Source organism: Dendronephthya gigantea, unplaced genomic scaffold, assembly GCF_004324835.1.
Source record: "Dendronephthya gigantea isolate DGI-Jeju-01 unplaced genomic scaffold, DenGig_1.0 000000F, whole genome shotgun sequence".
Lineage (NCBI taxonomy): Eukaryota > Metazoa > Cnidaria > Anthozoa > Malacalcyonacea > Nephtheidae > Dendronephthya > Dendronephthya gigantea.
Window position 1 is genome coordinate 5264229 of NW_021163010.1, and position 27533 is coordinate 5291761.

General features: G+C 35.9%; 3 protein-coding genes across 3 annotated transcripts; 2 read left to right on the plus strand and 1 right to left on the minus strand.

The window, feature by feature from the left end:
• Window positions 1-1220: 1220 nt before the first annotated feature.
• LOC114528966 (reversion-inducing cysteine-rich protein with Kazal motifs-like) lies at window positions 1221-15514 on the plus strand. The gene is made up of 33 exons (XM_028550715.1): window positions 1221-1356; window positions 1761-1831; window positions 2175-2258; window positions 2400-2436; window positions 5302-5447; window positions 5600-5633; window positions 6351-6406; window positions 6723-6843; window positions 6988-7043; window positions 7171-7242; window positions 7791-7827; window positions 7918-7953; window positions 8122-8261; window positions 8409-8436; window positions 8538-8598; window positions 8751-8904; window positions 8983-9047; window positions 9183-9313; window positions 9549-9581; window positions 9705-9815; window positions 10237-10292; window positions 10435-10567; window positions 10980-11093; window positions 11202-11249; window positions 11320-11401; window positions 11579-11668; window positions 11744-11805; window positions 11902-12029; window positions 12463-12595; window positions 12939-13040; window positions 13309-13430; window positions 13599-13688; window positions 14297-15514. Exons 1-33 carry the CDS (start codon window positions 1224-1226, stop codon window positions 14522-14524), a joined length of 2994 nt encoding a protein of 997 aa, XP_028406516.1. The 5' UTR covers window positions 1221-1223; the 3' UTR covers window positions 14525-15514.
• A 392-nt stretch (window positions 15515-15906) lies between these two features.
• On the minus strand, window positions 15907-19676 carry LOC114529058. Its single transcript, XM_028550821.1, has 12 exons — window positions 19527-19676; window positions 19235-19367; window positions 18907-19045; window positions 18663-18761; window positions 18523-18587; window positions 18376-18444; window positions 18226-18273; window positions 17924-18105; window positions 17564-17744; window positions 17006-17148; window positions 16711-16879; window positions 15907-16324 (listed from the first exon to the last, which is right to left on the minus strand). The coding sequence occupies exons 1-12, from the start codon at window positions 19541-19543 to the stop codon at window positions 16256-16258; spliced, it is 1314 nt and encodes a 437-aa protein (XP_028406622.1). The 5' UTR covers window positions 19544-19676; the 3' UTR covers window positions 15907-16255.
• Window positions 19677-20279: 603 nt separating this feature from the next.
• LOC114516597 (stAR-related lipid transfer protein 3-like) lies at window positions 20280-27396 on the plus strand. Its single transcript, XM_028536127.1, has 16 exons — window positions 20280-20798; window positions 22012-22095; window positions 22776-22853; window positions 23180-23233; window positions 23360-23464; window positions 23593-23635; window positions 23724-23757; window positions 23940-23986; window positions 24272-24303; window positions 24931-25023; window positions 25099-25158; window positions 25372-25467; window positions 25758-25837; window positions 25973-26077; window positions 26502-26595; window positions 26911-27396. The coding sequence occupies exons 1-16, from the start codon at window positions 20577-20579 to the stop codon at window positions 27037-27039; spliced, it is 1356 nt and encodes a 451-aa protein (XP_028391928.1). The 5' UTR covers window positions 20280-20576; the 3' UTR covers window positions 27040-27396.
• Window positions 27397-27533: the final 137 nt, after the last annotated feature.

The window sequence follows — 27533 nt, forward strand, 5'->3', positions numbered from 1 at the left end:
GATTCTTGATAGAAGTTCAAGAAAGGAAGAAAGACACTAGTCACTACTGACTGTTGGCATATGGGCGAACGTAGAATTACCAACTTACTCCAACGACCAACTTTCTACTTCATGGGAGAAATATTTAATATCTAGCTATGACTATATGCATACTACAAACTAGGTACTAATATTCTGAAAATAAACATTAATATCTTTTAACTTTGGCCCCAAACGTTCTAGACGGTTTTAATCTTACATGAATCATGCCATTTTGAACCGAAACCTGACGTGAAGTGCTTGGGATTACTTAGACAAAGTGCAGGTGTCACACTCAGACATAAATAAGTAAATTATATATTTTCTAATCATCTCAAATGTCATTTTAGTTGACAAGCAAACTTGAAAATTTAAATATCTATTCTCAATTTAAGTTCTTAATGTTCGTATTTCCCGATTGTACTACTGTACTGTAGTGTAGGTCCCCTTTACGCCAGCAAAGAAAACATTCCATACATGGAATGTCAAAGCATTCACAAAACGGTCCGAACCGCGAGACTGTTGATGGACAAAACGAAGTGAGCATCTTTATATTAAACGTCTTAACGTGTTCTTGCTTAAGAGATGTATAGTATTGTGTACATTTAATTTAAATAGGCTGAAACTATAGGTGTTGCGACAAACCTTTTGCGCTTTGCGCTAGATGCTATCCACATATATAGTAATATGATGCGTAAATTGATTTTGTTCGCTCCAGCAGTTATTTATTGCAGCGAAATTTTAGCCATCTTTATCAGCGGTGTCGACTTACTTTCAAAATAATTTCTGGGGTTTCGCTAATGGACACATTTCCCGTTCTTAGCAATCAAAAAAGGCCAACGATGTGCGCGAAATCAATTAGCCGCTAACCTTCTTTCATTAACATCACTAGTTTGTTATTAGGAAAAAATGGTCATGACTTTGCGAAACGACGGCTACAAGTCTGTAAACGCTGCTATGAATTTCTAACTGCGGTAGACAATAGAAAACAAATAAAACTCTGCGGTATGTTATCTGTCATGGCTAGCTGTCAAATAGAAGCAAAGCACTAATCTTAAACCTTCTACGTCTTTCATAACAAAGACAGCCGTCAAAGGTCTAATTAGCACCACGACGATCAGCCAATCACAGCGTTCACAGCTAATGCACCTTGATTCTGATTGGCGGGTAATCTCAAGCACTTTTAGTTTGTTCAGCCATGATGCATGTTACGGCCACTTGAAGTAGGCTTGTATCATGGGGTTCAAAATAATCCCTTCAATTTCTTGTCAACGTTCGTCATGTACGTGTTGTCGCTAACTGTGTTCTGTGTCTTCGTTGTTCTGGGGAGTACCAGAGGTGAGTTAGATTGCTGTAACTACTCTTTAGAGGCGACTAGAGTTGCTACAAAGTAAAGGTTATTCGATGTTTGCCTTTGTTGTATTTCCTATTTCACGCGTCATTGAATACTATACCTTGCTTCTCTTGCACGAGCTTTTCAATCGAACCGAAAATTAGTGCGTGTTAACTAAAATAATTGTGTGTTTAAAACATTACAGGTATAGAATTGGGAAGTTTACCTTTCATTTAAAACCCAACTGTAATCTCATTTGAGTCTCAAAAGATTGTTAGAAAATACGCGGTAGTTTCCGGTAGCATTGTGGTTTACACTATTGTGTATTTATTACTTGCATAAAGGTTTCGTCCCTCTTAATTTTCTTTTACCCACAAACATATTAATACGTTTGTCTTTTCCATCACAGAACAATTATATCATACCGAATGTTGTGAGAACATACGTGGTCTTCGAGAGTGCAAGCGAGAATGTGAAAAGGTTTGTCTTGTAAAAATATCAACATTAAACCCTCGATGAAATACCCCTGGATTTGTGCTATTTTCCCGCGTTTCCTTGCATGTTATACACGAAGCCTTTCCTCTAATATAAACTGCGTCGTTCACCAAAATTAAATGTATGTTCGGTTCTTAAAGAGCGGATTGCTTGAACCAAAATAATCCGTTCAATGTTGCTAACGTCGAGGCTATAAACGTACAGCAGATTGTCGGATTGTTGACACGCTTTCAAACAGGGTCAACTACGCATTATTTTATTCCTGCGAAAAACATAGTAAAATCGTCTAAAGGCTAAGAAATAATAAATCCTTTCTGTGGGGATTTAGGTATGGACAGAGCGAAAATCAGGAAAAAAATTGGAGCTCACTGAGCTAACACTCAGTTTACCTAAAGTCTGTCCATCACATCTGGTAAGTTCATGAGACAATGGCGTTTGAATAAAATCAGTGTTGCTCGATTTTATTGCACTTGCAGCTGGATCTTATATGACACCGACATACTACATTTTGCATAAGTCTTCCACTAAAGTCTATCCTCTTTAAATTCTGTAGGTTTCATTATGGAAGTGTTTAAATCAATCGATTAAAGGTAAGGTTTTGTTCGCGTTGTTAGCATGCTGTGAAAGGCTGGCCTTACACTGGGTGTCGTAAGGAGTTTTACAAATAACGCATTAGCCGAAAAGAATAGACCAATTATACCCGAAAATCAATTGATCCCTATTTCTAAATGGCTTCGCGAATATCTTAACAGACGTCTGTAGGAAGGGGAAATGCGAATCGAAAGACGCCTGCTTCAGAATCGATCAGGGGTAGGAATCAATACTCTTTCAGAGACAGGGTTTGCGTGACTTTGTTAGTTATTTTGATTGATTATTTTCACAAGTATTCGCTAAGTGTTCAAACGTAAAAGGAGAAATCTTTCAAATGCGTGTTATGGAAAAGTGATCAACGTTTATTCGATCATCATACGTTGTGCGGGTTAAACACAAGGGTGAACAGTAATGGAGATTTAATTGTCTTGAACATTATTTCTCTTGGGCCAAACATCTTGACTGTGCCATCAACGGAGGTGTTAATTTCCCGAACATTCTCAAATTTACATTTGTTTATACATTTGCAACATTGTATATGCGCTACGTTCCTCGATTTTTTTTTACCCTTGTACGTTAGAGCGTTGTCTTTCCGTTGCATACGCTTCTAGCACTAAAGCATGTGAAACATAAACCCGGCGGTCTATTCGCTTTGTTTTTGATGTCTGAGTGTGTGCGATTTGAAATCTTCAAGGTGTTACTTTGTTGCATGTGATTTTGCTTTGATACACTACAGACGCTAGCGTAGCTGACTGTCAGATATGGCTTTATATAGTAATATTTTTGTACATTTGTGAAATTCTTCACCAAGTTATACTAAAGTTGCCAGCTTGTGGCAAAGTTTATATGTAGCGTACAATTTTAAAACTTTTGGGGTTAGTTCATACAAACACAACTTTGTTATTTATATCGCATATTGTGATCGATTGTGATATTTTCTGTGCATGGCTATAAATGTTTGTTCTATTTCACTGACACTGATAGCCTTCACTGACGGGGACCACAACATACTGTTTTTCTTGCTATGAAAAGCTGGCCCCTTCAGCATTTGTATTTACTCGTTGCGGTTTTATACATTAATTTTTAAACGCAGCGGTTTTAGGGAATTGTAACATATACTAAACCAGTATTTATTTTTTATACTTCAACATTAGAACTCAATATCCGAGTGTTTGAGTACCGTTAGATAGACGGCCGCACTCAAGCGATCGCAACACTGATTTGAATAACAACGATAAGATCTTGTCTTCAGTAAATTTGCATACAGCTTTTAAATTGAGCTATTACCACAACACAGCCCACTTTTATTGAAAAGGTAATCAAATTCGATTGATATACACAACACATTGTCTGTTTGAAATTGTTTGAAAGAATTGCTCATATTGTTGTGAGACTAATTGAAGTAAGGATTTATAGCAGATCAGACCCATGATCAGACAATGTCTTAACTCGGATCAAAACGTATCGTGCTGTGATGCTCTGTGCTCTGAATTTGAATATGAACGATAATGCATTGTTTGAAATTGTTGTTTTCAATATATTTCGGCGCTGTTCCCAGCTGACTGCTAAGTACTGCGATGATATTGCGTTGTAATAAACTTAGTACTTCTGTTTTAACATTGCGTGAATACAACAACTCGTAAACAGGCAAAATGCAGTAAATATTTTAAGAAGATTAAGAAGGTGTGCATTTTTGAAGATTTATTTTAAAAAGCATCCTATATGTCATTTCCTATTTACACCTACTTAATCTTTTTTTGAAAGGAAAAATCTCTTAAATATATGCTGATGAGTGCTTTTAATGTGCCTTGAGAAGGCTGGCATAATGTTCCTCCACACCTTTATTGATGTTTTGTAATATTTTAGTGACTAATAATAAAATAAAATGTCATCAATTGCAACCCTTAGGTAAGATCTGGCAGGAAAGAAAAAGTATTTTTATACTCATTACCTCATTTAACACCTAATAGAATGTTAAACTTATAGTCATCTGTCTTGAAGAACCAAGAAAATAGCAAATTTAGTTACAACAAAGTAACTATTTTCAATACACCTTTCTGTTGCCTTTACAATAGAGCCTCATTTTTGCTGTTCATTAAAATTCTATATTTTCAGCCTTCCTGTAGGACACTTCAGCCTTCCTGTGTATGAAAATTAGTCACAAATAGTTTCCAAACAGAATTTAAAGTATTTCTTGTGTTCCTTGACCAAAATTGCTACCAGTTTCTTACAATTTTGCAAGTCCTATTGGCTCTGCTTCAAAACATTGTATTTATCAGTAGGCATGTTTTAAAATAGTATTTTTAATTTTAAACATAGCTGGCTATGAAATTAATTAGATACAGCATAGTATTGCACTTTGGGAAAAGACTTATATATTAAAATAATATTGAGTATGAGCATATGCCAACTTTTGCATAAAATATAGCATAATTTTTAACTGCATAGAATGTGCCATGGCCTACTAGCAACAAAAACATTTTTACTGTAATGCGTATTGTATTTTGGTGAAGTGTTACTATCATTCCACATACACACATGAATAAATGTTTTCTATCAACAAACACAGGGTTTTGATATTTCCCATACATTTTTTACTATTGCATTGCAAAACACTTGTATCTCTTGGGAAAAATGGGCATTTCTTAATAATAATTTTAATGATTATATAAACTGTGAAATACATTCGCCTACTCACTCGAAGCTGGTCTTTCCAGACAATTAGGAATGCAAGAATCCCTTAATACACTGTTAGCATGTCACAAATTATCCAAAGACTTGATCAATTCTTCGTTGTGGGAAAGCCATAGCGCAAACCCAACCTAAATATTTGCCATCCTGATCATAATCCCTGTCATGTTTAGGCCTTCACCTCTATTCTCATTCAAACTTACTGAAAGGAGAAGGTAAAAGTTGCTGCCTACTTGGAATTGAATCATCTTGCAGAAAAGCCTGTTTCCTAAGTGCAAGCAGGGAAGAACTTAAGAAATCATGCAAAGCTGAGAGTGAGGTATATGTTAATGTACAATATGACATGATAGATCATTCACCTCTGGTTAAAATTGTAATTTACAATAACCTACCTTTTCTGTAAAATTTTAACAGACTTGTTATCCCCACCATGTATATTTTTATCACAAGTTTTTTATTTCTTATCAACAGGATTCATTGCTACGTTGTATTGAAAGAAGTGATGGTATTTATCAATTTATTTTAATGGATTAAATTTCATAAAATGTTTTAACAAATACTATTATGGTAGATATGGGTGTTGTGAACAAATATGGTTTGCTCAAAAACAAATTTGATATTTATAAGCTGGCCTGATTGTTTGGTACAAATATTTGCAGTGCATATAACCAGAAATTTGTTTTGGCCACTGGGATAAGATTGGGTGTTAAATGTTATAGTCTGTTTGAACACCAATGATTTGTTCCTGTGCAATACAAGTACTCTATATGGGTTATATACATTAAATAAGCACTACTATGTGAAATAATCTTCCTAGCTATGCAACCAATTTAAATAATTTCAATGACATTCATTCAACATATTAAGATGGACAAAAAAGGGTGGCATGGTATGGGATGTTCATTTTTATTAAATTGAATAAATTCTGAAACGTCTTTAATATTAAAACTCTGTGCCTAGGATTGCTTTGATGAATATAATCAAATTAATATGGTCACTGTTAATTAACTTAATATGGTCACAATTAAATTAATTGCATTTTGTGGTAGATATGAGGTATTTTTTATCGATCCGAGATCTAACTCAGGCAGGATAAAAAAATTACCATATAAACACCTTGTCCCTGCTAGAACGGATAACCCCACAATGACCTTCGTGTTATGAGCATGCATGAATGTGATTTTCTGTAAAGATTCTATATTTTTGGGGGTTTTTTCTTTAGCAAGTAGTAAATGCTGCCAGACAAGATACAGAAGATGTGAAAGAGCATGTCAAATTGTAAGTGGTGGTTTATAAAAATTGTAATTTTACATATTTTTAGAAAATTGAATTGGTGAATGGTTGTATATTAGATGTTTATAGTTTGATGAGAATTTCCATGTAACATAGTACAGAAAAACTGAGAACAACATGTATTAGCTATGTTGCTATGCATTTTATGCTGGCAACATCATCCCTTGCATGTGAATTAGTTCAAATATTTCTTTTTCAAATTAATTTCATTTTGTAAGCCTATTAGTGTCAGGGTATGAAATGAGTGTCATTTCCTGCATAACATCACTGCCTATTTACCAGGCTGCTTATGTTTTAATAGGTTTTTGCATCAAATAAAGAGCCCAGTAAGAAAAAGCTTAGAAATGTGAAAAGGAATTGCAAAAGAGAAAACAAAAATGTTTACCAATGTGTCAGCAGAGTCAAATTACCTAAAGAGAGAGGTAAATTTGAATTTGCCTTAGTGATGATGCTCTGAATATGTTAATCAATTAATTTTATACAATTGATTCAGCCTAAGAGTCATGGAATCTCCACAGTAATCATATGTTAAAGCAGTTCTTAATGATTTTGTTTCTACTTCTTAGACCATAAGTGTTGTAGAATCACTGAAAATAAGAAATGTCGAGCTGTTTGCAGAGAGGTTGGTTTGAGAGTTTTTTTATGGTTTTTTACGGAAAGGTTTTCTTCATAAAAATAAATAGTAATAACTATAACTTCAATGTTTAAGCATGGTGAATGAGAAACAATGTAGTGTCTTGGTTGCTTAGGTTATGGCCACAAACACATGGGAAGAAAAAACATCGAAGCTGAGAGAAACATGCTCTAAGGATTCAACTAATGTGAGTTGAACTTTGTGTGTAATTATAATATAGCTACTCACTGTATATGAATTATTCCGCATCTGATTGGTCGAACTACCCAACGTATGACAGCTCGTAAACGGTGGGTAGCAAAACCAAAGAAAACCAAAATGGCTGACCAGTTTGCTGAGGTAAATAAATAAGAAATTGACAGAATGCTTGAATATGTTTGTCGCTCAACAAATGGTATTTGTCTATATTACAAAACAACTCGCTTTCGCCTTATATGGCTGATAGCCGACTCAGCGCTATGCACCTCGTCCTACCTCATATACGACTCAAGCTCGGTGGTATAATTGTCAAAGCCATGCTGCTCATTGGTTCTGCTCATAACAATAGGTTGCATGTTTCCTATTTTTCTGCATATAAGCCCTTTTCATATTGCATTAAAGTGGTGTTGATTATTCTGATAGTGCATAATATCTTATGAAATAAGGCAGCTCAAAATTTAAAAGAAATTGTTTACATCACAGAGAGAGTACCCCACCTTTAGTCACTAAGTCTATAATTTTCCTTTTCTTTTGCAGTACTTAGCTATGTTCACTTGTTTTCTAAATCATGCTAGTGAGTAACATTTGCAGTATTAGCAATTCATCTTAATGTGAGTACATCATTTGAACTGGTAATTTCCTAATGACAAATTTATATTTGTAGAGTCTATGAAGAATACTGGTGGTGGATCTCAAAGAGGTGTGCACCATGTGATTTAAATTTTTTTAAAGTATTTTAAAGAAAGCATTCTTTAAAGAATATTTTTAACATTTTTTAGTCCAAAGTGGGATTATGTGAGCTGATACAATATATCTATGAAATATTTCACTTTTATATACCTATATAACTCTGTATTGATGATTGTAGATGTAAGAGTGGATGTGAGGCTCCATTGCTGCTTGAGTGCACAGACAGAGGAATGTTTTAAGTTGTGTTTGAGGACCTATGCAGAAGATAGTGAAACTGGTGATCTCTTCAAAAAACGTTGTGAATTTAACCCACAAGAGGTGTGTTTTGTTCTCAAAATTACTTCCTGTATTGTAATTGAAAACATATTACATATTTCTACATGTAGATACACAGTACATCTACAGTATACTGTTTGGTACAATGTACAATGCTGTCATTTAAGTAACTACTGGTTTTATTTTTAGTCCACAATGTTTACTTGCATTGCTGATGGTAAGTCATAGCTTAAAAATGGTATTGATCATTTACACACAGCACAGTAAATTGTTCTTTAAAATGACAGCATGATTCACTAAATGTATTTTTTATTTTAGTTTCCCAACCATGCCACATTGGTTGCAGTGGTCTTGGTTTTTGTAAACACTTCAATCACAGGTAAATTAGCTTGTGTAGTTTGGTTCGTCCCTCTCAGGTAATCCAGTAACCAATTTGTTCATACTGCTAAGAGGGCAAATGTTACATTAGTATGGTATCAAATGAATAACCAAGCCAACCCTAGTTAAGTGTTATTTATTTTTTATCCCAAGGCATACAGAATTATTCCGCAGCTGCACTAAGGAAAAAGACAATGCAGCTAAATCAGACTATGAAAATTGGTTGAAAAAGAAGAGAGTTGAAATTCATTCATTGGATGTTGTCCCTGTTAAAGATATTGCAACATGTTTGCCAGAAATGTGGAAAGTAAGAGAATAAAAAGTTTAGCTTTTCAATTTTCCTTATTGATCTGTTGATAACAAGATGCTTTCTTTTCTTCTTAAGGCTGTAGCATGTACACTACAAATTCGACCTTGCCATGCTAAATCTCATGGTTCCACAATATGCAGGTGAGAGTTATTTCCATTCAAGAACGAGATGTTCAAAAGGAGGTTATACCTTATCCTGGGTTAATGTTCAAAGTGATGTCATACTGCTTATCAATTAATTGAATTAAACAAACCAACTGCTTATTAATTAAACAGGAAAGATTGCTTGAAACTTCTGGGTGAATGTGCAGAAAAAGAAAAACTTGGTGTGAAAACCGTGGAAAAGATCTGTGATGGGTTATCACCTGATGATCAATCATCATGTATTTCCATGGAGAGTTACCTGAGTAAGGTTCATTTACTGAACGTATAGAGAACACAGCATTGATGACAGCTAATTTTGCACTGACAGAGATATATCAATCATTATCTCATAGAATTAACGTTTTCTCTCAGTTGTACCCGTTATTTTCCGTAAGATTTTTAAATGATGCATTGCCCGCTGTATCACTGTAAATAACATAATGATTAATTGTACTGTACCTATCACTACCTCATTTCCCTGGTATTTTTTTTACCTAGAGCCCAGTTCTTATCAGAATGAAACAACTGAAGGTATGTTTAAATTTTTCAGATATTGTTCATTTTTTAAAACTTTAAGATGTATTTTGTCAACGTGTTCATTTTGTTGAAGGCACTAAGGAATTTTCTTGAAAACCTTTCTTTTAATAATTTCAGTGACGCACCCGTGTTATCCTAACCCATGTCCCAGCAACGATGTTTGTGACGTCAATCGAGCATCTCCCGAGAATGCCGCAAAAGATTTTGTTTCCTATAAATGTACACCAGGTAACAAAAACTCTTACTTTGTCTTTTTTATTCGTCATCGTTCTTCAGCAGTTACTAAGGTGCGTTTCAGAGGTCGAAATTTTCCTGTGCCGAATCGAATGCAGAAAAAAAACTTTAACAAAGACTTTAACTTATTCACATCAGATTCGGCACATGAAAAGTTGCACGTGTCAAACGGGCTTAAGGCTAGAAAACTATACCATACATTAAAAACACTGCACTGTCCATCCATTAAGTAAAAACACAGTACGTATATCTACTATTTAAAACACGGGCAGAAGTGTTTTACAACATAAAACACGAGGGAAAGAGAGTGTTTCATAGCTGATAAAACCATCGACATAAATTGCAGAGAAATGTTGAAAATCAATAATACTTAAACAAATCAAGATAAAATAAAAATTATTTTCTTTCAAACCAGGTTGTCCTATAGATCATCAGTCTAAAACTGTTATAAAAAATGGACATTTTGCTCGGGTATGTGCTGTAAAAGTTATTATAGTTTTTCCATGTGCAATATGCACAGTACATATATGCATACATGTAAATTGTACGATAGCATTGTTCGTCTTCACGTGTATCTATGTGGATAATTATTTATCCTTCCATTCCACTATAGTTACCCATTGTACAAAACTCCAAATTGGAAGGATGCTTCAAAATTTGTCGTTGTGAAAATGGTAAATTATCCGTTTGTCCAAGATTACCAAGTTGTGTCAAAAGAAACTCTTGCTATTATAAAGCAACCAACAGTAAGTTATTCAGTATTTCGGACAGTTAGGAACTCAGTGTAGCATGGACATAGGATAACACCTGTTTATTTTCACCTATCTATTGTTCGAAATGAAGTTTCACGTCGAAATTCTCTCCTGTGTACATCCTGTGTTTCCCCGGATAGCCCGTCATCGTAGCTAAGATTTTTATTGGTGTGAACAAGTTGATAAGTTACATGTGTTCGCTCGTTTTCATCTGTGAATAGACGAAAGTCGCAGCAAGATTGCTAGTGTAAACGGGCTTAATGGATTTAAAACTGTTTGACAGTTGAGCTCCTTTATATTTTCACGACCTTTTACGACTGCGGCAATACAATGTCTTATATATGAAGCCCTATTGCAGGTACAAATGCAATGCGGAGATGATGTAACCCATGTTTTGTTTTTACAGAAACATATGAACATCAAGAAAAGTTCTTGATAAATTGCAATTTTTGCGTTTGCTTTGATGGTAAAGTCCTCTGTTCCAGGACCAAGTGTCTGCCAGGGGCTGCTAATGCAACAGGTTTGATCATTTATGTACATTTTACACTTCTAATAGGGAAGCAGTGATTGTTTACGTATTAGTCTGGTTTACATTTGCTTTTCTCTAAGTCAAGAATTTTCTTTGCAGAACGATTACGTAGAAACCACGTGCCTAACCATGATAAATATATCGGTGGTACGTATCCCATCTATCCAATTATCTCCTGGAAAATGAACAAATAACTAAGAATTAATCTTTACTACAGATCTTTCCTGCCAATGTGTTGGCAAGTATGAACCAGTCTGTGGCGCGAATGGGAAAACCTACCGCAGCGTTTGCTTCGCCCGGTAAGATCACTAATATAATACTAATGTGTGCATTTGTGCAAATTTTAATGCTTGTGTTCCTTCCTCGTCGTAGTTTATTACTGCAGAACCGATGATGTTCAAACAGTAGTCACCTCTTCAAGGGCTGAATATTGTCGTTACCGTCCCTTATAATTTTTATCATATTTCCTCCTCTAGGTGTGCAGGCCTCAGCATAAAACAAGTTGTAAAAGGACAATGCTCGTCGATAAATCCATGTCACTCATCTCCTTGTCCTGAAAATAAACTGTAAGTTCAATTCATTTGCCAGGCATAAAACAGCGCCAACAGTACATTATACTAAAATCTGCTTTCTTACCACAGATGTGTTGTTGACAGAAAAGTTTGTGTTGGCAGCATTTCCAGTTGCCCGCAGTTTTCATGCGGTAAGGATTGCACACTAGTTTAAATGTACTGTACAACTCTCCTTTCTTCGTGATCTTAAGAAGAACAAGCTTATACCCTGTATTCATTTTTCGCAGTGGAAAGTCCCATGAATTGCACGAATTCTTCAAGTCAACTTCTTTGTGATACTAAGAACAAACAGCATTTGAGTCAATGTGAGGTGCAAAAGAATGAAAAAGAAGTTGCTTATAGTGGTAAATGCAAGGTACAGTATGTGAACCACTATGCGTAGTATTTTGTATGACGAGTCTCCATCTCATGGTGATAAAGATTCGCTTTGCAATTATTTGAGTTCGGTCGTATGGGAAACAAGATCCAAGACACGTCATAGTCTTGTTGCCAGCCGACCTTTTATTTTTTCATTATTTCACCCTATTGATAATTGCCCCTTTCCCCGCCCCCCAAAGGGTAAGATTTTCTCATCATTTATCTCATCGACACTGCAGCCCTAGTCGTAATGCCCGCTTAACAACCCCTCCCACCCTCAACGAACTGGATCCTATCTTTTGATTCCGACTATATGTGAACTAAATTGTGAACATACCAGATTCTGTTCAATGGAGGCAAATACATCATGCATGGTCTAAAATGTAAGATGGATCTGTGCACGTGCAAATTTTGAATGTTTTCCATTATAGCCTTCTTGTGGACCTGGTAAAAAAGTAGTCTGTGGTGTAGATGGTCAAACGTATGGCAGTATGTGTGCGTTAAATTATGCCCATATGTTGCTGGATTATGAAGGCCCTTGTAAGACTGTTGGAAAATACGGAAGTATGTTATGGCTCGCTAAATGATTACCCTTTAATTAATCTCTTAGCCACTTTAAACAGTTAGCAACCATTTTATATAGAGTATAATCATGGGTGGGGTTCATTAATCTTTTTGACATCGCTGTCGGATAACCATAAGGCGCTACCAATGAGGGGAACCAGAGCCAATCAAATTTGATAACTCTAACAAATTAACCAATCACAAGCGTAGTAGGTCAGTGAAAGGCAACGTTGATAGCAGTGGAAGTCAAAACTAACCGATATTATTCGGCCCCTTAAAATTGTGTTACACCTGAAATGACGTTTGTGGAATTAAGTGGATCACATTTTAATGTATTTTTCAGATGAAGATCCAACAGTTAGATGTGCTTATATAACATGCCCTCAGTTAAATCCACCAAATTGTGATGGTGTTACGCCGCCAGGTGCTTGCTGTGAAGTCTGTGGTAAGTGACGTGATGTATGGTAATTAAGAAAACCAATAAACAGATAGCAACCTTAGTGAATTAGCTTGCATGCTAATTTACTTATTTGACGTCACCATGCAAACGTACGAGAATATTAGATAGCAACCTGTCATAAAAATTAAGCAAAAGGTTGCAAATTTATTTAGCCCGAAGTATATGGAACATTGAATAATTAGTAATGACTTAGATCTTCTCAGTTTTCAGTAAGATAATTTAAAGTGAACTTTGCATGTTTTCTTCATTTTAGCCACGCAATTGACGGTTCTTTTTGATGAAACGGAAGTTTCTAATACGAATAAAATTGTTATGGATAATCAAGCAATCACGCAAGAGCAAGTTGTGGCTAGGGTGCGAAGACATATATCAATGGTAAGATCTACGGGTGTTTGCCTTTACACAGTACCAGTACCTAGTGTTACAGTATTCAGCCATACGAGATCAGAGCCGTAGCTACATATGCAAAAAGTATATATTATCTATCAAAATTTTCCCAAAATGGGACGGCGAAGTTGAAAGAAATATCTCCTCTCCTTTTAGAGCCAATGTGATGTTTTTGGTTTCTACAATACAGAAAATGACTTCATTCTTCTCGTGAGGGCGATAACTGAAAAACCAACCACGCTTCAGGTTAGTATCTAATGCGTATGGAATATCATATAAATAAGCTTTTGAATAATTCTATTGTAACGAAGTTTCAATATCTAGTTTAAAAGCCGTTTGTTATCCGCCGGTCCAAAACTTGAGATGCCAGTGTGGCTAGATAAACGAAATTCTGGTGGTAAATCGCCTGCCTTATTAGGTTCTTCCTTATAAAAGATTGGTTATTAGTGGCATACTGATTAGCCTGCTCGCAGGCAGGCCGGAAATTAAATTTTCTGGCCCCCTAATTCAGTCTGCGAGCAGGCTACATACTGATCTGATTCATCTGATCATCTGGCAGTAATGGTCTGGCGACTAGACTGTAAACAGCAAACGCATTTTCAGACAAATATCGATCGGTGTTTGCTACGCCGAAGTAAATGTATTATTCGAATTTCTATCATCTCGCACTAACCTGAAGAGCGTCGTAGTATGTAATTCAAGCTATATAATTATAAATCATTTTCATTAGTTAACGGTTTCTTTGGTAACACCTCAGATGAACTTTCATCTTATCAGGCTATTGTCTAAAGATACTGTATGTCATCAATGCGCTCGATTTCAACCGTAATAATTTTCCATTCTGTTTGTCTTAGTTCCTTATCTGTATTAAAGAAGCTCAAAAAATTGAAACTTTGATAAATACGCAAAGTGCGATATTTACATCCGACGAGATTTTGTCGTCATTTCGTGCAGTTTCATTGAGCACTCCAAAACTTTCGCAAGTCGAGGTCAAAGGAGAAGCTGTGTGTTCGTCGCATTCAAGTTTACCTCTGTTATTCATTTGTACGCTACTAACAATAACATTGTCCTGGACGAGGTAACCACTGTGGTAAATGATTGCATTGGTACACCGGAGGCCACTGTTGCCGTTATGAAGAACTGAACAGCTTGCCTGTTTATTTAACTAGATTTTTACAGCGACCGTTGGCCAAAACTCTTTAGTAAGAGGAATATACAGTGGGATCCACTGATGTTTTTGTCCCCATTTGCAATGCGAATAGTTGTCGGCCATTAGTCTAATTAACACTTCCAGCCATTAAACACGTTGAACTACCTTGTTCGACATTACTTGTTTAATCTAGCTATTCGATTGCATAAAGTTGCGGGGGGGAGGGGATTTCAGTGAGCAGCCCACTGTATATTCCCTATTTTGTCGCCATATTTTCTTGGCTACATCGTAAGTAGTACTCTGTCCTGGCCATTGGCCGTTAAAATGAAAGAGCAAGTTGCTGAACATTTTAGATAAAAATGTGAAATATTCTTATAGAATTTGTGCTGCCAAATTGGTTAAATTATATGTACAGACAAGGCCCGCTGTCCGAAAACCGGTTTAGCATAAACGGCGGATAACCATGTGACCCTCGTATGGCTTAAGTCTTGTGCACTAGATATGTCATTGCATTGGTATTGTTTCAATCAAGTTTAGTTGCTCAATCAACCATTAGTGTAGTTCTCTCTTTGAGTCTATCCACCGATTAAGCTGATTATCTACCGATTAAGCTGAACGGGTTTCTGGCATCGGTTCCAGGTTGCAAAGCTTGGGAATAAAGAATTTCCTAGTCGAGAATATAAAATATCTGTCGACACTTCTTTGTTTCCAACCATTAGGCATTACGATATATAATAGAAACGGATTTGAAGGACATTGGCAATAAAAACCATTATTCGTTATTTTGCAGGAACATATATATAGAGTATATTGGCAAATTCTTTTACAAATTTGGGTTGTCGATTTCTGTTGGTAAAAATATTCTACTTTTAGCGATATTCGTGGCATTTTAAACTCAAATTGTTTCAAGGACAAATTGAGAGTTATAAAATTATAAAAAACCTAGTTATATAGCTTCATCTGTTCTCACAATAAGACAATTGTTTTTTGCTAATGTCCTTTAAGGTTTCTTGAAATCGAAAAACAAAGCGGGTTTAAACTTTGTTTTTCGTGTATTTTGTCGATATTTAAAGTGCAGTGTTGGTTTGCATTAGAGTCTCTCTGCGTATTGTCCATATAGAAATAATGTCGATTAATTCTATGCATGGTATTGTCACATACGTTTTGCAAAGAAGCATGTTCGGACGCATGAACCTGTATCGAAGTTGACAAAATAACAGGGGCGTTTCAACACGTACTGTACGGATATGACCATTGAACTATTAATATAAGTTTTAACAGAAACATTGTAATATATTGTATATCATCGGTGATAGATTCTATTTTTCTGTTCTGCAGATCAAATACTGCGACAAATTAAAAATACTGTATAAATAGTGAAAAAAATGCGTGGATGATAATACGTTACAAATACATGATAGGCTCTATTGTTATATAGACTATATTATTATAATAATTTTGAGTGAATCCATTCAACTCTTGTATTATGTGAATCCCTCCACCGTTGCTTGCATATGAGGAAATCGGCTTGTTCTTGAAGTTCCAATACTATACATTTAACGGCCATGCATAATTATTAGGAAAAAATTGTTCTACTCTGAAAGAGCAAGTTCGTTGTATATTTGGTCGCGATCTTGCAATATAACTACAGGCACAGCAAGGTTTACAATGAGATATACTTTATATCCAAGTATTCTATCCAACTAGTGAGCGTTTTCAACTCCCCAGTGACCTAGAAATTTAATTCAATTTAATTAATTCACTTTATTAATTACAATAGACTTTTCTTATAATGACGTCAAAGTCTGATGTTACACGAAGTTTGATTGGCTCGATAGTTTTGTGGAGCCAATCAAATTTCGCGTTTGACCGTCATTATGAAAAAGGTCTATTCAATTCTGTGTGATGAGAAATATGAAGTTTTCAAAGCGCATGTATTTATGGTCTTTGGAAATGAAAAATTTAGAGCATCCGGGCGAACCTACATTCAGGATCAAATATTAACCCTGGGAATTTATAAAATAAAGAGCTTCATTTGCGGGACACGGGTGATTTTTCGTTCAGTGCAAAATTTCGCCCTATCGTGTTTTACGAAATGTGTGACAAGAAGATACACACCAAACTATCTTGAAATATAATAGCTGGGTCCGCTCCATGAATTTCTACCACACTGACGCTTCCCTCAGAAGGATAATCTTTCTCCATTTTCAATGAACAAACAATTTGGCCAGCTTTTCCAAGCATAAGTCGCACTACTTGTTCCTCTTCCTTCCAATCAATCGCAAACCTACCCGAAATTGAATCATAGATGATTTAAAAATTAGTTGAAGACTTCGTCTCTATCCCGGCCCAACTCTGGCAGCAACGTTTAACCAGACGTCACTGCAGCGCCGCAATACATTGAATAAAATACCTTTTCTGCAACACTTCCATTTCTCTCAATAACATCATTCGATTATGAAATCGCCTTTGAACTTCAAAATTAAAAACTTTGAGCTCGCTAGTTGACTTCAAATAATCAATCAGATCTTTGATGAAGAACGTGGAACAGTTTGCCTGGAAATGAATGCATATTTTTTAATTAATTCAGTATTAGGCCTATGTACAAACATCAATGTTAATGTCAGATTTTGCAACGACTCTGAAAATACGGTCGAAATAATGAACCTTGACTTTCATGTTTTACTTTTTACAACTACAATTGCTGCATCTTCGCGTTTTCAAGCGAAGCAAGTTTTTTTAAACTTGAATTCTACGAAATTTTCTGCTTGAGAAAATGAAAACCATCGCTGAATGCATATCTGTCGTTTCTACGAACGGGGTAACTTTGGTCAACCTGCGGCTGCAGTTAACAAGCTGAAACACAGGCTATAAATTGTTGTAATATCTACGTAATGGTTAACTCCAACTAATGGAATCTCGCCAGGGCGCAAGAGAAAATTGTGACTGATCAACTACAGCCAGTCAGTACCGTCACATCTTCGAAGACAAGGGAACCATGCTTGTCCTCACCAAAATGAATAACTAGTGTGAGGGTCGCTATATCGTCACTGCATTCGTATATATCTGAAATCTCTATTTCCAACCATTTTTCTGAAAGGGTTGTAACTCGTACTCCGCACGAGATCAGATCTTTATAGTACGACTCCATCCTACAACGCACCAAAAGCTCTTTGAAAATGCAAGTTGTCATTCGGTCTCGGATATATGGGAGGGGGTAATATATACCATCGGAAAGTAACATAAGTGACTTTATCTGACAAAACGTTGGATAATTAAAACTTCATATATTTGGTGATCGATCGTTTCTTATCAATGCAACAATCATTACCGTTTTTGTTCCGAAGACTCCGATGATCTAACTTTCTGTTCAGCCTTTAATGTAGATAACTTCTCTTCCATTTTAACCAAGGTTGCCTTGCAAGTGTCACGTTCTGCTTCCAGTAAAGACGTGCGTTGACTCAAAATATCCACAGCAGCTGTGCATTGTTTAAGCGCCTCGGATGTTTGCTTCTGTAAAAGAAAGAAAACCAAGTAAACTACCTGAGAATGACTGTGCACTGAACGTGTAGGTTAAATATATATTTATATATACAGTTGATATAGTAATTGTATATTGTTGCTTGTACTTGCCAATTTTTCTGTTTGATGCTCTAGGCTGTAATTGCCTGCACCAAATGCCTATACGTTAATAAAAGCACAAAGCTGGATTATAACTATTTTATAAAACTAGAGTTGCCTATAATCTCATCCAGAACGTAAAATGTCACAATTACTCCTTACAGAAGGATGCTCCTTTTTTTTCGAGTCCAACAATTGTTTCCTCTCTTGCAACATTTTTAGCTTTTCCATCTAAATTAAAATTAGGTCTACAGTACCACACTGAATTTAATATGCAGAATAATAAATAATAAACATAGTCTCAGTCACCTTCTCCTTTACAATTGATAGCTTTTTTTGAATCAGCAGCTTCTGTTCTTTAATCTCTTCATCAGCTACAAATGAAAAACTACCAGATTCAAAAATAAAAGTCAAGAACTTTTGGCAGCTTGGCTTCTTGATAGACTTACCTGTTTGAATATCCTCAGCGTGTTTTTCTAACACTTCTTGAATATCTTCTATATCATTCTTAACTTTTTCAGACTCTTTTCTTTCTTTGTTCATCAGTTCTTAAAGAATAGAGCCATGTTTGTGAAATGTGAAATGATTGTGCATGAAAAGTTTATAATATTCAATCAACTAGTTCTTTTCTTTTAGATAGAATCAGTGAGGTTTGTTTAATAATTGCTACTAGAGCAGTAAGTATATGAATACCCTTCTCTTTCTGTTGATCATCACAAGTGAGCCAGTTTTCCTCAGCATCAACATTAAGTCTTTCTTGATCCAAACCATTCGCAAACCACACTGCTGCCTCAGACAATGCCCAAGCATATTTCAGAGTTCCAATATGAGACTAAACATTGATTGGTAAGGTAGGTATAAATAATAATATTGCATCATAAAGACCCAGGTTCGAAGCTGGTGGCTGTAACAGCCGAATTGAAGTTTCCAGGCTGTATGTCGATTTTATTTGTATCAATGTTTTAAATCAATGGTGAAATTAGTTTTCCATTACATTAGGGCGATTTCATTTTGTATTTACCTTGACTTGCCAAATTTTGTCTATGTATTTATGTTGCTCCTCAATAATATCACCACCAGCTGTCGTATTGACATCAGCGTCCTGTAGGACACCTTCTATGCAATCCACTTTAACATCTTTTATGTGTAAGTTGCTAAAAGTAAGTGCGTAAGTTGTGAGCTATTCTGCAGTTTCTGCTAGAGAGTGATATTATTATTTTTGGTGTCGATCGGCAGTGAGCTGGACTGAGTATAAAGTACTGTGTCGAAGGCCAGTCGATGTGTTGAAAGAAAATGTAAAATGCTGTACTTACTTTTCAATATCCTCCATAGGCACCAAAATTCGGAAAATGTGTAGTGTGTAAAATATTTTGAAATAATAGAAGAAGGAAATTGCGCCAGAATTCAAACCAAATTACCAAAACAAAATATTTCGCTCGCCCCAGTGCCTAGAACGCGGATGGCAGGTGATAATAGATCTCGTGGATCTCCACACATTGAACCTCAGTGCATTGAACTCACAAGATAATAATTCCAAATTTAAAATTTCATGGTAATCAGGTAATAGTCCATGTTCTGATTGGGTTAACTGTTCGGTAAGGGTTAGGCGTAGGATCGTAATAATGCAGTAATAATGTCCAGGGGCCGGTTGTTCAAAAGCGGGTTAAATTTAACCCAGGGTTAGCGTTAACCGGCTTTTGAACAACCGGACCCAGGTATCAAGCAGAACCAGCACTTATAAAACCGCGTTCACTCCGTTCAGTCAGTGAGTGCTGTCAATAAGTTGCGTTCCCACTGATTGCAAGAAACAGTTGCTGAGAGAGAAAAAGGCATGATGAAAAATGCACACAAAAAACACACCCACTGATAGGAATGGAAGGTTGTCGTTGTTGCAATCACGATGCAATGTTGTTGTAACAAGTTGCAACAACATTGATGATTCAACAAGCTTCAACAACATTGTTAACAATACTGTTCACAGGGTGCATATGGTATTTTACAAATTATTTGCTCATTGTCGGAAAATCATCCGATAAACAACGTTCTCTGAAGCTTTGTGGTATAAGAATCGCACTGGATTACAACCTTATATTCGAGCATGCCGGAGGACTTAAGTTGAATTTTATTTGGACCTTGGAGCTTTTTGGCTGTCCACAGACACCTCCAAAGTCCAAAGCCTTTTGCGTTTTGTACACAGATCCACCAGACCTTTCCTGTATGCAAATTTATATCATACATATAACAGCACAACTCAAAAGACGCATTGAGTCGGAACGGAACACAGTGTCGTGTTTCATATCAAACCAACACGAATCTATACAGAATCATGCAAAGCGCTTCCACTTAAACCAAACTTTTAATACATGGCTAAGAAAGGAAAAACTGTCGAATTTCAAGCCAGCTCTTCTTCGACAACTCAACTATCTGTAGCGGAATCAGCACAAGCATTAGAAGCGGCAGTCAGTTCAAAACCGCCATGGTTCAGAAGACTATACAATAATTTATCTTCGTCAAGACAAATATTCTGCTTATTTTGTATATTCGATTTTCTATTCACGTTTCTTCTGTGGGTTATCTATGCTCAGGTGAGGTTAATATCAGCATCTCTTATAACGGTTTTGTTTATAGTTACGTATACTAGTCCTTTGTCAAGAGCTGTAAATAATCCACAAAGCGAGCTTTAGGCCTTTTAATATGAGAGAACCAAGAAAAATTGAAGAAAAAATTCATCCCATTAGTTGAGATGAAGCGAATGGTTGAATAACGCAACCAGTCCACACAGAGAAATCGCACATGGGATCGTCACAAACGTAGTAGAACGTAATAGTGGTAGATATTTAATATTTTAATCTGGTTGTTATTTGGCCCCAATAGCATAATGTTTGACCTTTACCCTGAAGCAAATCACGGTGTCTGTATGAACCGGCTTATTAATCATCATATAAGGGCCTCCACAGACTAGGGATTTAGTTGTCGATAACTATTTGTGATCGACAACTAAAAGTTGTCGACAACTAAATAAGTCCGATAAAGGTTCCACACACTGGCGTTTAAATACTAATTTAGCACCCGGAGATTAAAAGTAGTCTACAACTAAAACAAAAGTTTTGACACACTAGAAAAACGCCAAAAAATGAGGCTGTCAACAACCATTAGTTGTCGACAACTACGCAATGTATCTTTTCGAAAAGGGAAACTGCTTAGTTGTCGACAACTACGCAGTTTCTCTTTTCGAAAAGGGAAACTGCTTAGTTGTCGACAACTAATAATTTAGAGTTTAGTTGCCGACTTTTAGTTGTCGATCACAAATAGTTGTCGACAACTAAATCCCTGAGACCTTTGGAGATGTCTGAGTTTCCCTACCTACATCCTGTAAACGGTCTTGAATCACAAAAAAAATCTCTTTTAGGTTTTAATAGCTGGATTGACTCAACAACATGCATATATTTTTATAATTAGAGCTAAAACGCAACTATATTGTAGCCGAAAGTTGGTCATTTTTGCCGTAATACAAATATCTATCGACACAAAAGTTGAAAACGGGGCTAAATTCAGATCATTTCGAAACCCACACATTGCAGAACTACTCGTTGTAAGTTGCTCTCCGTGGAGTTGATTTCGCTCTTCTTTCCTTGAACAAAATTTAGTCGATAGCTGCATAAATCTTTCAGCTGAAACTGCTTATGTTCCGGCATACAAAAGATGCCGATGATGTAAGAATCTATAGAACTATTAGAAAACGTTCAGTTTATAGATATAATACGTTTATAGATACACTATATACGTTGATATTCTTAGGGTGTGGCTGTCACTGGTATAAATGATTCTCTTTCTCAAGAGGTTAAACATTATGGAATTACGTCTTCTCTTTTTGACATTATGGTAAGTTTCATTTCAGTTCGGTTAGCGTCAGTGGGGCGTGTGTTTAGGCCATACATCAGTGCATGCATGAAGCAAATTATTATAAAAGGGTGTTCTCGGGCCATAAAAATCCTGTAAAATAAAATGAAGAAAGAAAATCTACATTGCTGAAAACTGACTAAGTTTTTGAGAGCAAGTAGCCCTCAATTGTACGCGTTCCAATAAAAAATACTAATTTATATAAATATAGTATACTGAAATATACCGAAATATGGTATACTCGACCATGGTCGAAAATACTGACTGAAATATTGTATACTCGATCATGGTCGAATATACCGAAATATGGTATACAATATGGTATACTCCATCATGGTCGAATATACCGAAATATGGTATACTCGACCATGGTCGAATGGTATGACCTAAGCAGGTATCGGTAGATACCATGTTCCGGTACATTCGACCTTACCTGAAATTCGGAATATACCGAATTATGGTATACCTGACAATGGTCGAATATACCGAATTAATATACAATTTTCGTGTATTTGCCTAAATCTACTCACGCGATTGGTCAAAATCAATCACTCACAACAGTCTCTAAACTTAAATATTAATCTCCACTAGCTAAGGTGGACACAATGTTATAAACTGCATGTTTTGTACTCCTCCTAATATTCTTTTTATTGTTTCTAAAGATTCTTTCTTTGGTACGTGTTACGTTATTACTGTGGATTTATGGTTATCTTGTCTGCAAAAAAGTACATGTGGTAGCTGTAAGTATTGTATGTACAATACATATATAGCGGGGGCATGTCCAAGGAACTACACTGTTCTGATCAATTTTATTAGAAAGTTTATAAATTTTTGAATTAATGTAATTACACTATACTGTATATTTATACACCATATATTTATAACTATAAATATGACTGCTAAAAACATTTCTTTACCATACGGACAATAAGCGTCATGCTATTTCGAGTAAACATAAAATCTTGAGGGGTAATGCCAACCATAGATACAGTATGCTTTCCATTATTCATCCCTGTTACGTTGTCATTAATGCCTTTTCATTCAAATTTTCTCGTCTTTTTTTCAGCTAACCACATTTGTATCGACTGTATATCTTTTAACGAAAGCGTTTGTATTTGACGTGAGTATTCTTAATATAGTATAACACTGCAGATTTTAAAGAAATATATAAAAAACTGAAAATCTAAAAATAAAAATCTCCAGTATTTCAGCAGCTAGTTCAATATCCCAAAACATGTGTTTTCAGTTTGATGATTCAAGTAAGGATAATGGAAGCAGACCAGTTGACTATTTTCTTGAAATTGGATCATTTGTATTGGTTTGGGTTGAGGCCTGGTATATGCGAGTTAAGGTACAGTATGAAGCCGACGCTGCAACTGCATGCAAGGAAAGGGAGAGGAGCTTGGGGGATGTTTCTAGTCTTGCAGTAAACGTCTTCATTTTGAGCAAAACTGAATGCAAATCACGATGATTTTGCAGGTTCTCCCCAAAGAGAAAAAAGCAGCAACGAGTATAATTTCACGTATGTACCATGATGATATTATAGCTTGTTATACCAGTTGATCGTTATTCTGATCTTGCCTTACCCATTTACTCTCATTTCGCTGTAGAGAAACCAGGTTATGGATCTATCAAACCGCCATTGTAAGTCACAAACTATTAACCAAATGTTTAATTATTATTATGTACTTATGTTAGGAGTTAGGGTAGGGGCCTATTCAAGTCGTGTGGCGTAAGTTTTGTGTTTTCATGTAGGGAAGCAGCAGCTAAGAAAATAGTGAAGTAATGTTATTATTCCAAAATATTTCTTATACTTTTCTTACAAGGAGTTCAGCGTATTCTGTGCTCTCGTTTCATACACCACCGGAACAAGGTTAGCTAAAATCAGTGTTTTTGTCAATCCCATCACAATCATTTGAAGTTCTATTTAAGTCACTGGAAAAAAATTAAAAATGTATTAGTATAGAAATTGCATGGAAAACGTAACTTTTTAAAACAACAATTAAATACGTTTTGACTAAAGGTAAAGTAAAATTTAATTACTACAGTATGCATGAATCTTTAAAATTGTCTTAGAGAGTTGAAACTTTCAATCATAGCCGTAAAACTAACTGTGCCAGTTTTATTTAAAATTTATAATGACTACAATTTTTGCTAGATTCAGAAGATGAAGAAGAGGTTATTAGAGAGGTGGGTTGCTAGTTCGAGATCGCGTCCTATACTTCTTTATTCCGCCTCGAGGAACGCTTGACACAATGTAGTCCTGAGAGACTTGACGCATTGTAGACCAGCACGTTTGTCAGCGCAGTGTCGTACGAAAAAAAAACACATAAATGGAAACTCCTGTTTTTCATACAGTATATAACCGTCATTCAGAGTTAGAGAGGGACAGAGCAGGCCCTGCGAGTGTGCGACTTTATTTGGTCAGATCTAAAGTCTGAAAAACCTTTGAAATTCGAATTAGATTATTATTCAGTGAATCTAGCTGAACAAACGATCACTCTCTGTAGCATTTCCTAAATAATCTTCTATTTTTAGCGTTTTTATCCTACGATACTTTATATTGTTATAGCGTGGGTAGTGTCGCAGCTCCTCGCAAGAATGATTTTCACTGGCTGAACTTTACAATACATTTCTGTTTCAACCAATAGCATAGCTTCGTTCTTTAGAAAGTATAGAAAAGCATTATCCAATTGGACGAAAGCTTCCGAGCACTGTGACATGTCCCTATAGTGTTGCTTCCTACGATAATGGTGACAGCGAATCACCGCAGAAACATCAGCAGTATATTTAATTTTCCGTTTCCCTCTTTACTAGAATTTGGGATTCATTGAAACTGCACGAAAAGCAACCAGCAAAGCATTGGGGTTTTTGTACGCAGAGAAATCTTGGGACATAGAGAAACAAAAGGTAATGACAATATACGGTTTCTTCGTACTGACTGAAAAACACCCAGTCATGAATGCTGTAATTTTACCATCACAGGATGGCATCTTGGTAGAGAGTACAACGGATGAAAATCTTGGGAAAATTCTCAGATTGAGGGTAAAGTGTTATTAATCGTGTTGTTCCGATTTTACTGGCCCATTCGTATTCATCTCAATGGGTTTTTAAACTGCATATTTAAAATATCATAGGCTTACAGTGACATAATGGCAACACCAAGCTGTATAGCTACTTTTTCCCGTCGGAGATGAATATGAACGTCAGTGGTGCTCTTCTTTTTCGATAACTATCAGTTATTATAAATACTTTCAGGCGTGTATCAATGCAAATCATCAGCTTGTACATCCCATGGTATTTGGCGATAAGGAAAATATAAAGAAGTGGAATAAAAACATCACACATGCTGAGGTACACAGTATATGTTAATGCTGCAGACTGTAGGCAACCAGGTATTTGATCGAGAAGTAGGCTATATAGGCTAGGGTATGAAATGGGGGGAGGCAGGATTTCCAGCCCTTTTCGTGTAAAATTGAATAATTCAACAAAGTGAACGTGGTTGTATGTATAATACATAACTTCCAAACGAAGTTGAAACGGTCGTATGTATACATGTTTAGAGAAGACTAGAGAAAGATCTTGCAAGGTATGTCCTAATAACAAGTTTAAGCTAAACACTCAGTGGTATTTGTTTATTTCAGATCATTCAAAAAGTGAATTCAACGACCGATATTACCTACTCTTGCATCGGGGAAATGGCTGGGGGAATAATGTCAGCGAGGTAAATTGTATGCACCTAAATTAGTGAAATGTCAGTGTACGTTGGCAGCACAGTGGTTATATATCGTTTTTGGCAGTAATGAAGAACTGATTTTATGTTACTTCACTTTACAGTCATTTCGCATTTTGCATATAGAGACTACGTAACGGTGAATCATTACCAGAGGATCGGAGAAATGTATATGTCAACCTCTACATCAGTCATTTCATCAATTAAACCTCCAATAGAAAGTTTTGTGAGGTGAGTATAGATCAGTTCAATGGTATAGATTCTGGTATAGACCCATACACACGATTATCGGAAATAGTCAGCTACAATATGTTGTCTAATTGGCGCAACCGAGAATTACGTACATTCAATTATGGTAGAAAGAGGACACTGACGATTGGCTGGCCAATTGAAGAATTGCATAAAAAGAATTCGAGAAAAATGAAGTTTAAGTTTCTGTGATATTACAATATGCTACCCAAGCAAAATAAGTACAGTAGATAGAAAAATCACAATCAGCAGCGCTGTTATGAAAATATCGTTTGTTTCTTTTGGCTTTCTAAATCATTAAATGGGAAAAAGATCAATTCTATTGCCGTATAAACAATTGTGTATATCTCTTATATGTTTAATATATTACATTATTCTTATCCTTGCATTTTTCTCTCAATTCAAGAGGAGAAACTATTCTTAATTCCTATGCCCTCCTTCCGGCAGAAAACGAAACAGATAAGTCGGAATTTGTTTGGATAGTTACCACAGTAATGAAGGTGAGTCGCTTGGTTAGTACTGACCGGTTATTTAAAATAGTCCAATTCACACGACTTTGTCCAGTGGCCTTGTTTCCATGCTTAATCAGTTGGGTTACTTGGGTATATGTCAGATCAGAAACAAAATATAATTGCTGGAAGAAATTCGTTCTTTGCTAATGTTAGACTCAAGGCCAATGACAATGTACAATAATTTCCCACTACAGTAAAAACAAAAACGAGGCCATTTGGTAATAAATAAATAACACGAGCAATCGTGATGGTAATCCTAAAACATATATTTATTTTTCTTATGTTGCATATATTTGTTTTCAGCCTCCAAACTCTGTTCCTCAAATGTTCATTGACCGTGGAGTGGTAGGATTTCTTATCGAATGTACGAATAATCTGAGGAATGAATGTGAACTACTCAAAAGTAATGCAAATAATACGTCATTAAAGTGATCATGAAGGCAACGAGGAGCATTTGGGTCTCGGGGCCCGTGCCGATCTTCATGCAATAAATGGATGATGTGCGATAACCTAATGACCACACACGCATTTATGACTTGGTAATACACGTTAAACTACGAAGGCTGTAAGACACAGTGTGTGTATTCTAGTCTGTGTATTCCAGAAAGACGATTGTGGTATCTCGCTGAATATTCAAGAAATAGTCTATATTTTTTCGCGCGCATCGCAACTTTTCTCTGCGTCGCAGTCACGAAGTGTAATTGAACAAGCTTTAAAAAGTGGATGGCAGCCTAAAGTCACGACATATTTCGTTCATTGTACTGGTAATGGGAAGAATTTTCTTTTCAAACATCCAAATATAAAGTTCAAATGTTCTTGCATTTCTTTTACGTGTTATGAAAACACGTAAAACATTATTTTTACGTGTTACTGAAACCAAGTTAAAATGAAAAAAACAACAGACGCCGCGAAGATCCTTAAAGTGG

What these genes read in the sequence shown, in the direction of transcription:
- LOC114528966 (XM_028550715.1), top strand. Translation starts at nt 1,224, where the DNA reads ATGTTACGGCCACTTGAAGTAGGCTTGTATCATGGGGTTCAAAATAAT. An exon ending in AGGGGCTGCTAATGCAACAG is followed by an intron (nt 11,094 to 11,201) that starts GTTTGATCATTT and finishes TTTTCTTTGCAG; the next exon opens with AACGATTACGTAGAAACCAC. An exon ending in GACTGTTGGAAAATACGGAA is followed by an intron (nt 12,596 to 12,938) that starts GTATGTTATGGC and finishes TGTATTTTTCAG; the next exon opens with ATGAAGATCCAACAGTTAGA.
- LOC114529058 (XM_028550821.1), bottom strand. An exon ending in AGCATCAAACAGAAAAATTG is followed by an intron (nt 18,106 to 18,225) that starts GCAAGTACAAGC and finishes TTTCTTTTACAG; the next exon opens with AAGCAAACATCCGAGGCGCT. An exon ending in TTATATTTCAAGATAGTTTG is followed by an intron (nt 16,325 to 16,710) that starts GTGTGTATCTTC and finishes TTAAATTTCTAG; the next exon opens with GTCACTGGGGAGTTGAAAAC.
- LOC114516597 (XM_028536127.1), top strand. Translation starts at nt 20,577, where the DNA reads ATGGCTAAGAAAGGAAAAACTGTCGAATTTCAAGCCAGCTCTTCTTCG. An exon ending in AGCAACGAGTATAATTTCAC is followed by an intron (nt 23,636 to 23,723) that starts GTATGTACCATG and finishes ATTTCGCTGTAG; the next exon opens with AGAAACCAGGTTATGGATCT. An exon ending in GGGGGAATAATGTCAGCGAG is followed by an intron (nt 25,838 to 25,972) that starts GTAAATTGTATG and finishes TTTTGCATATAG; the next exon opens with AGACTACGTAACGGTGAATC.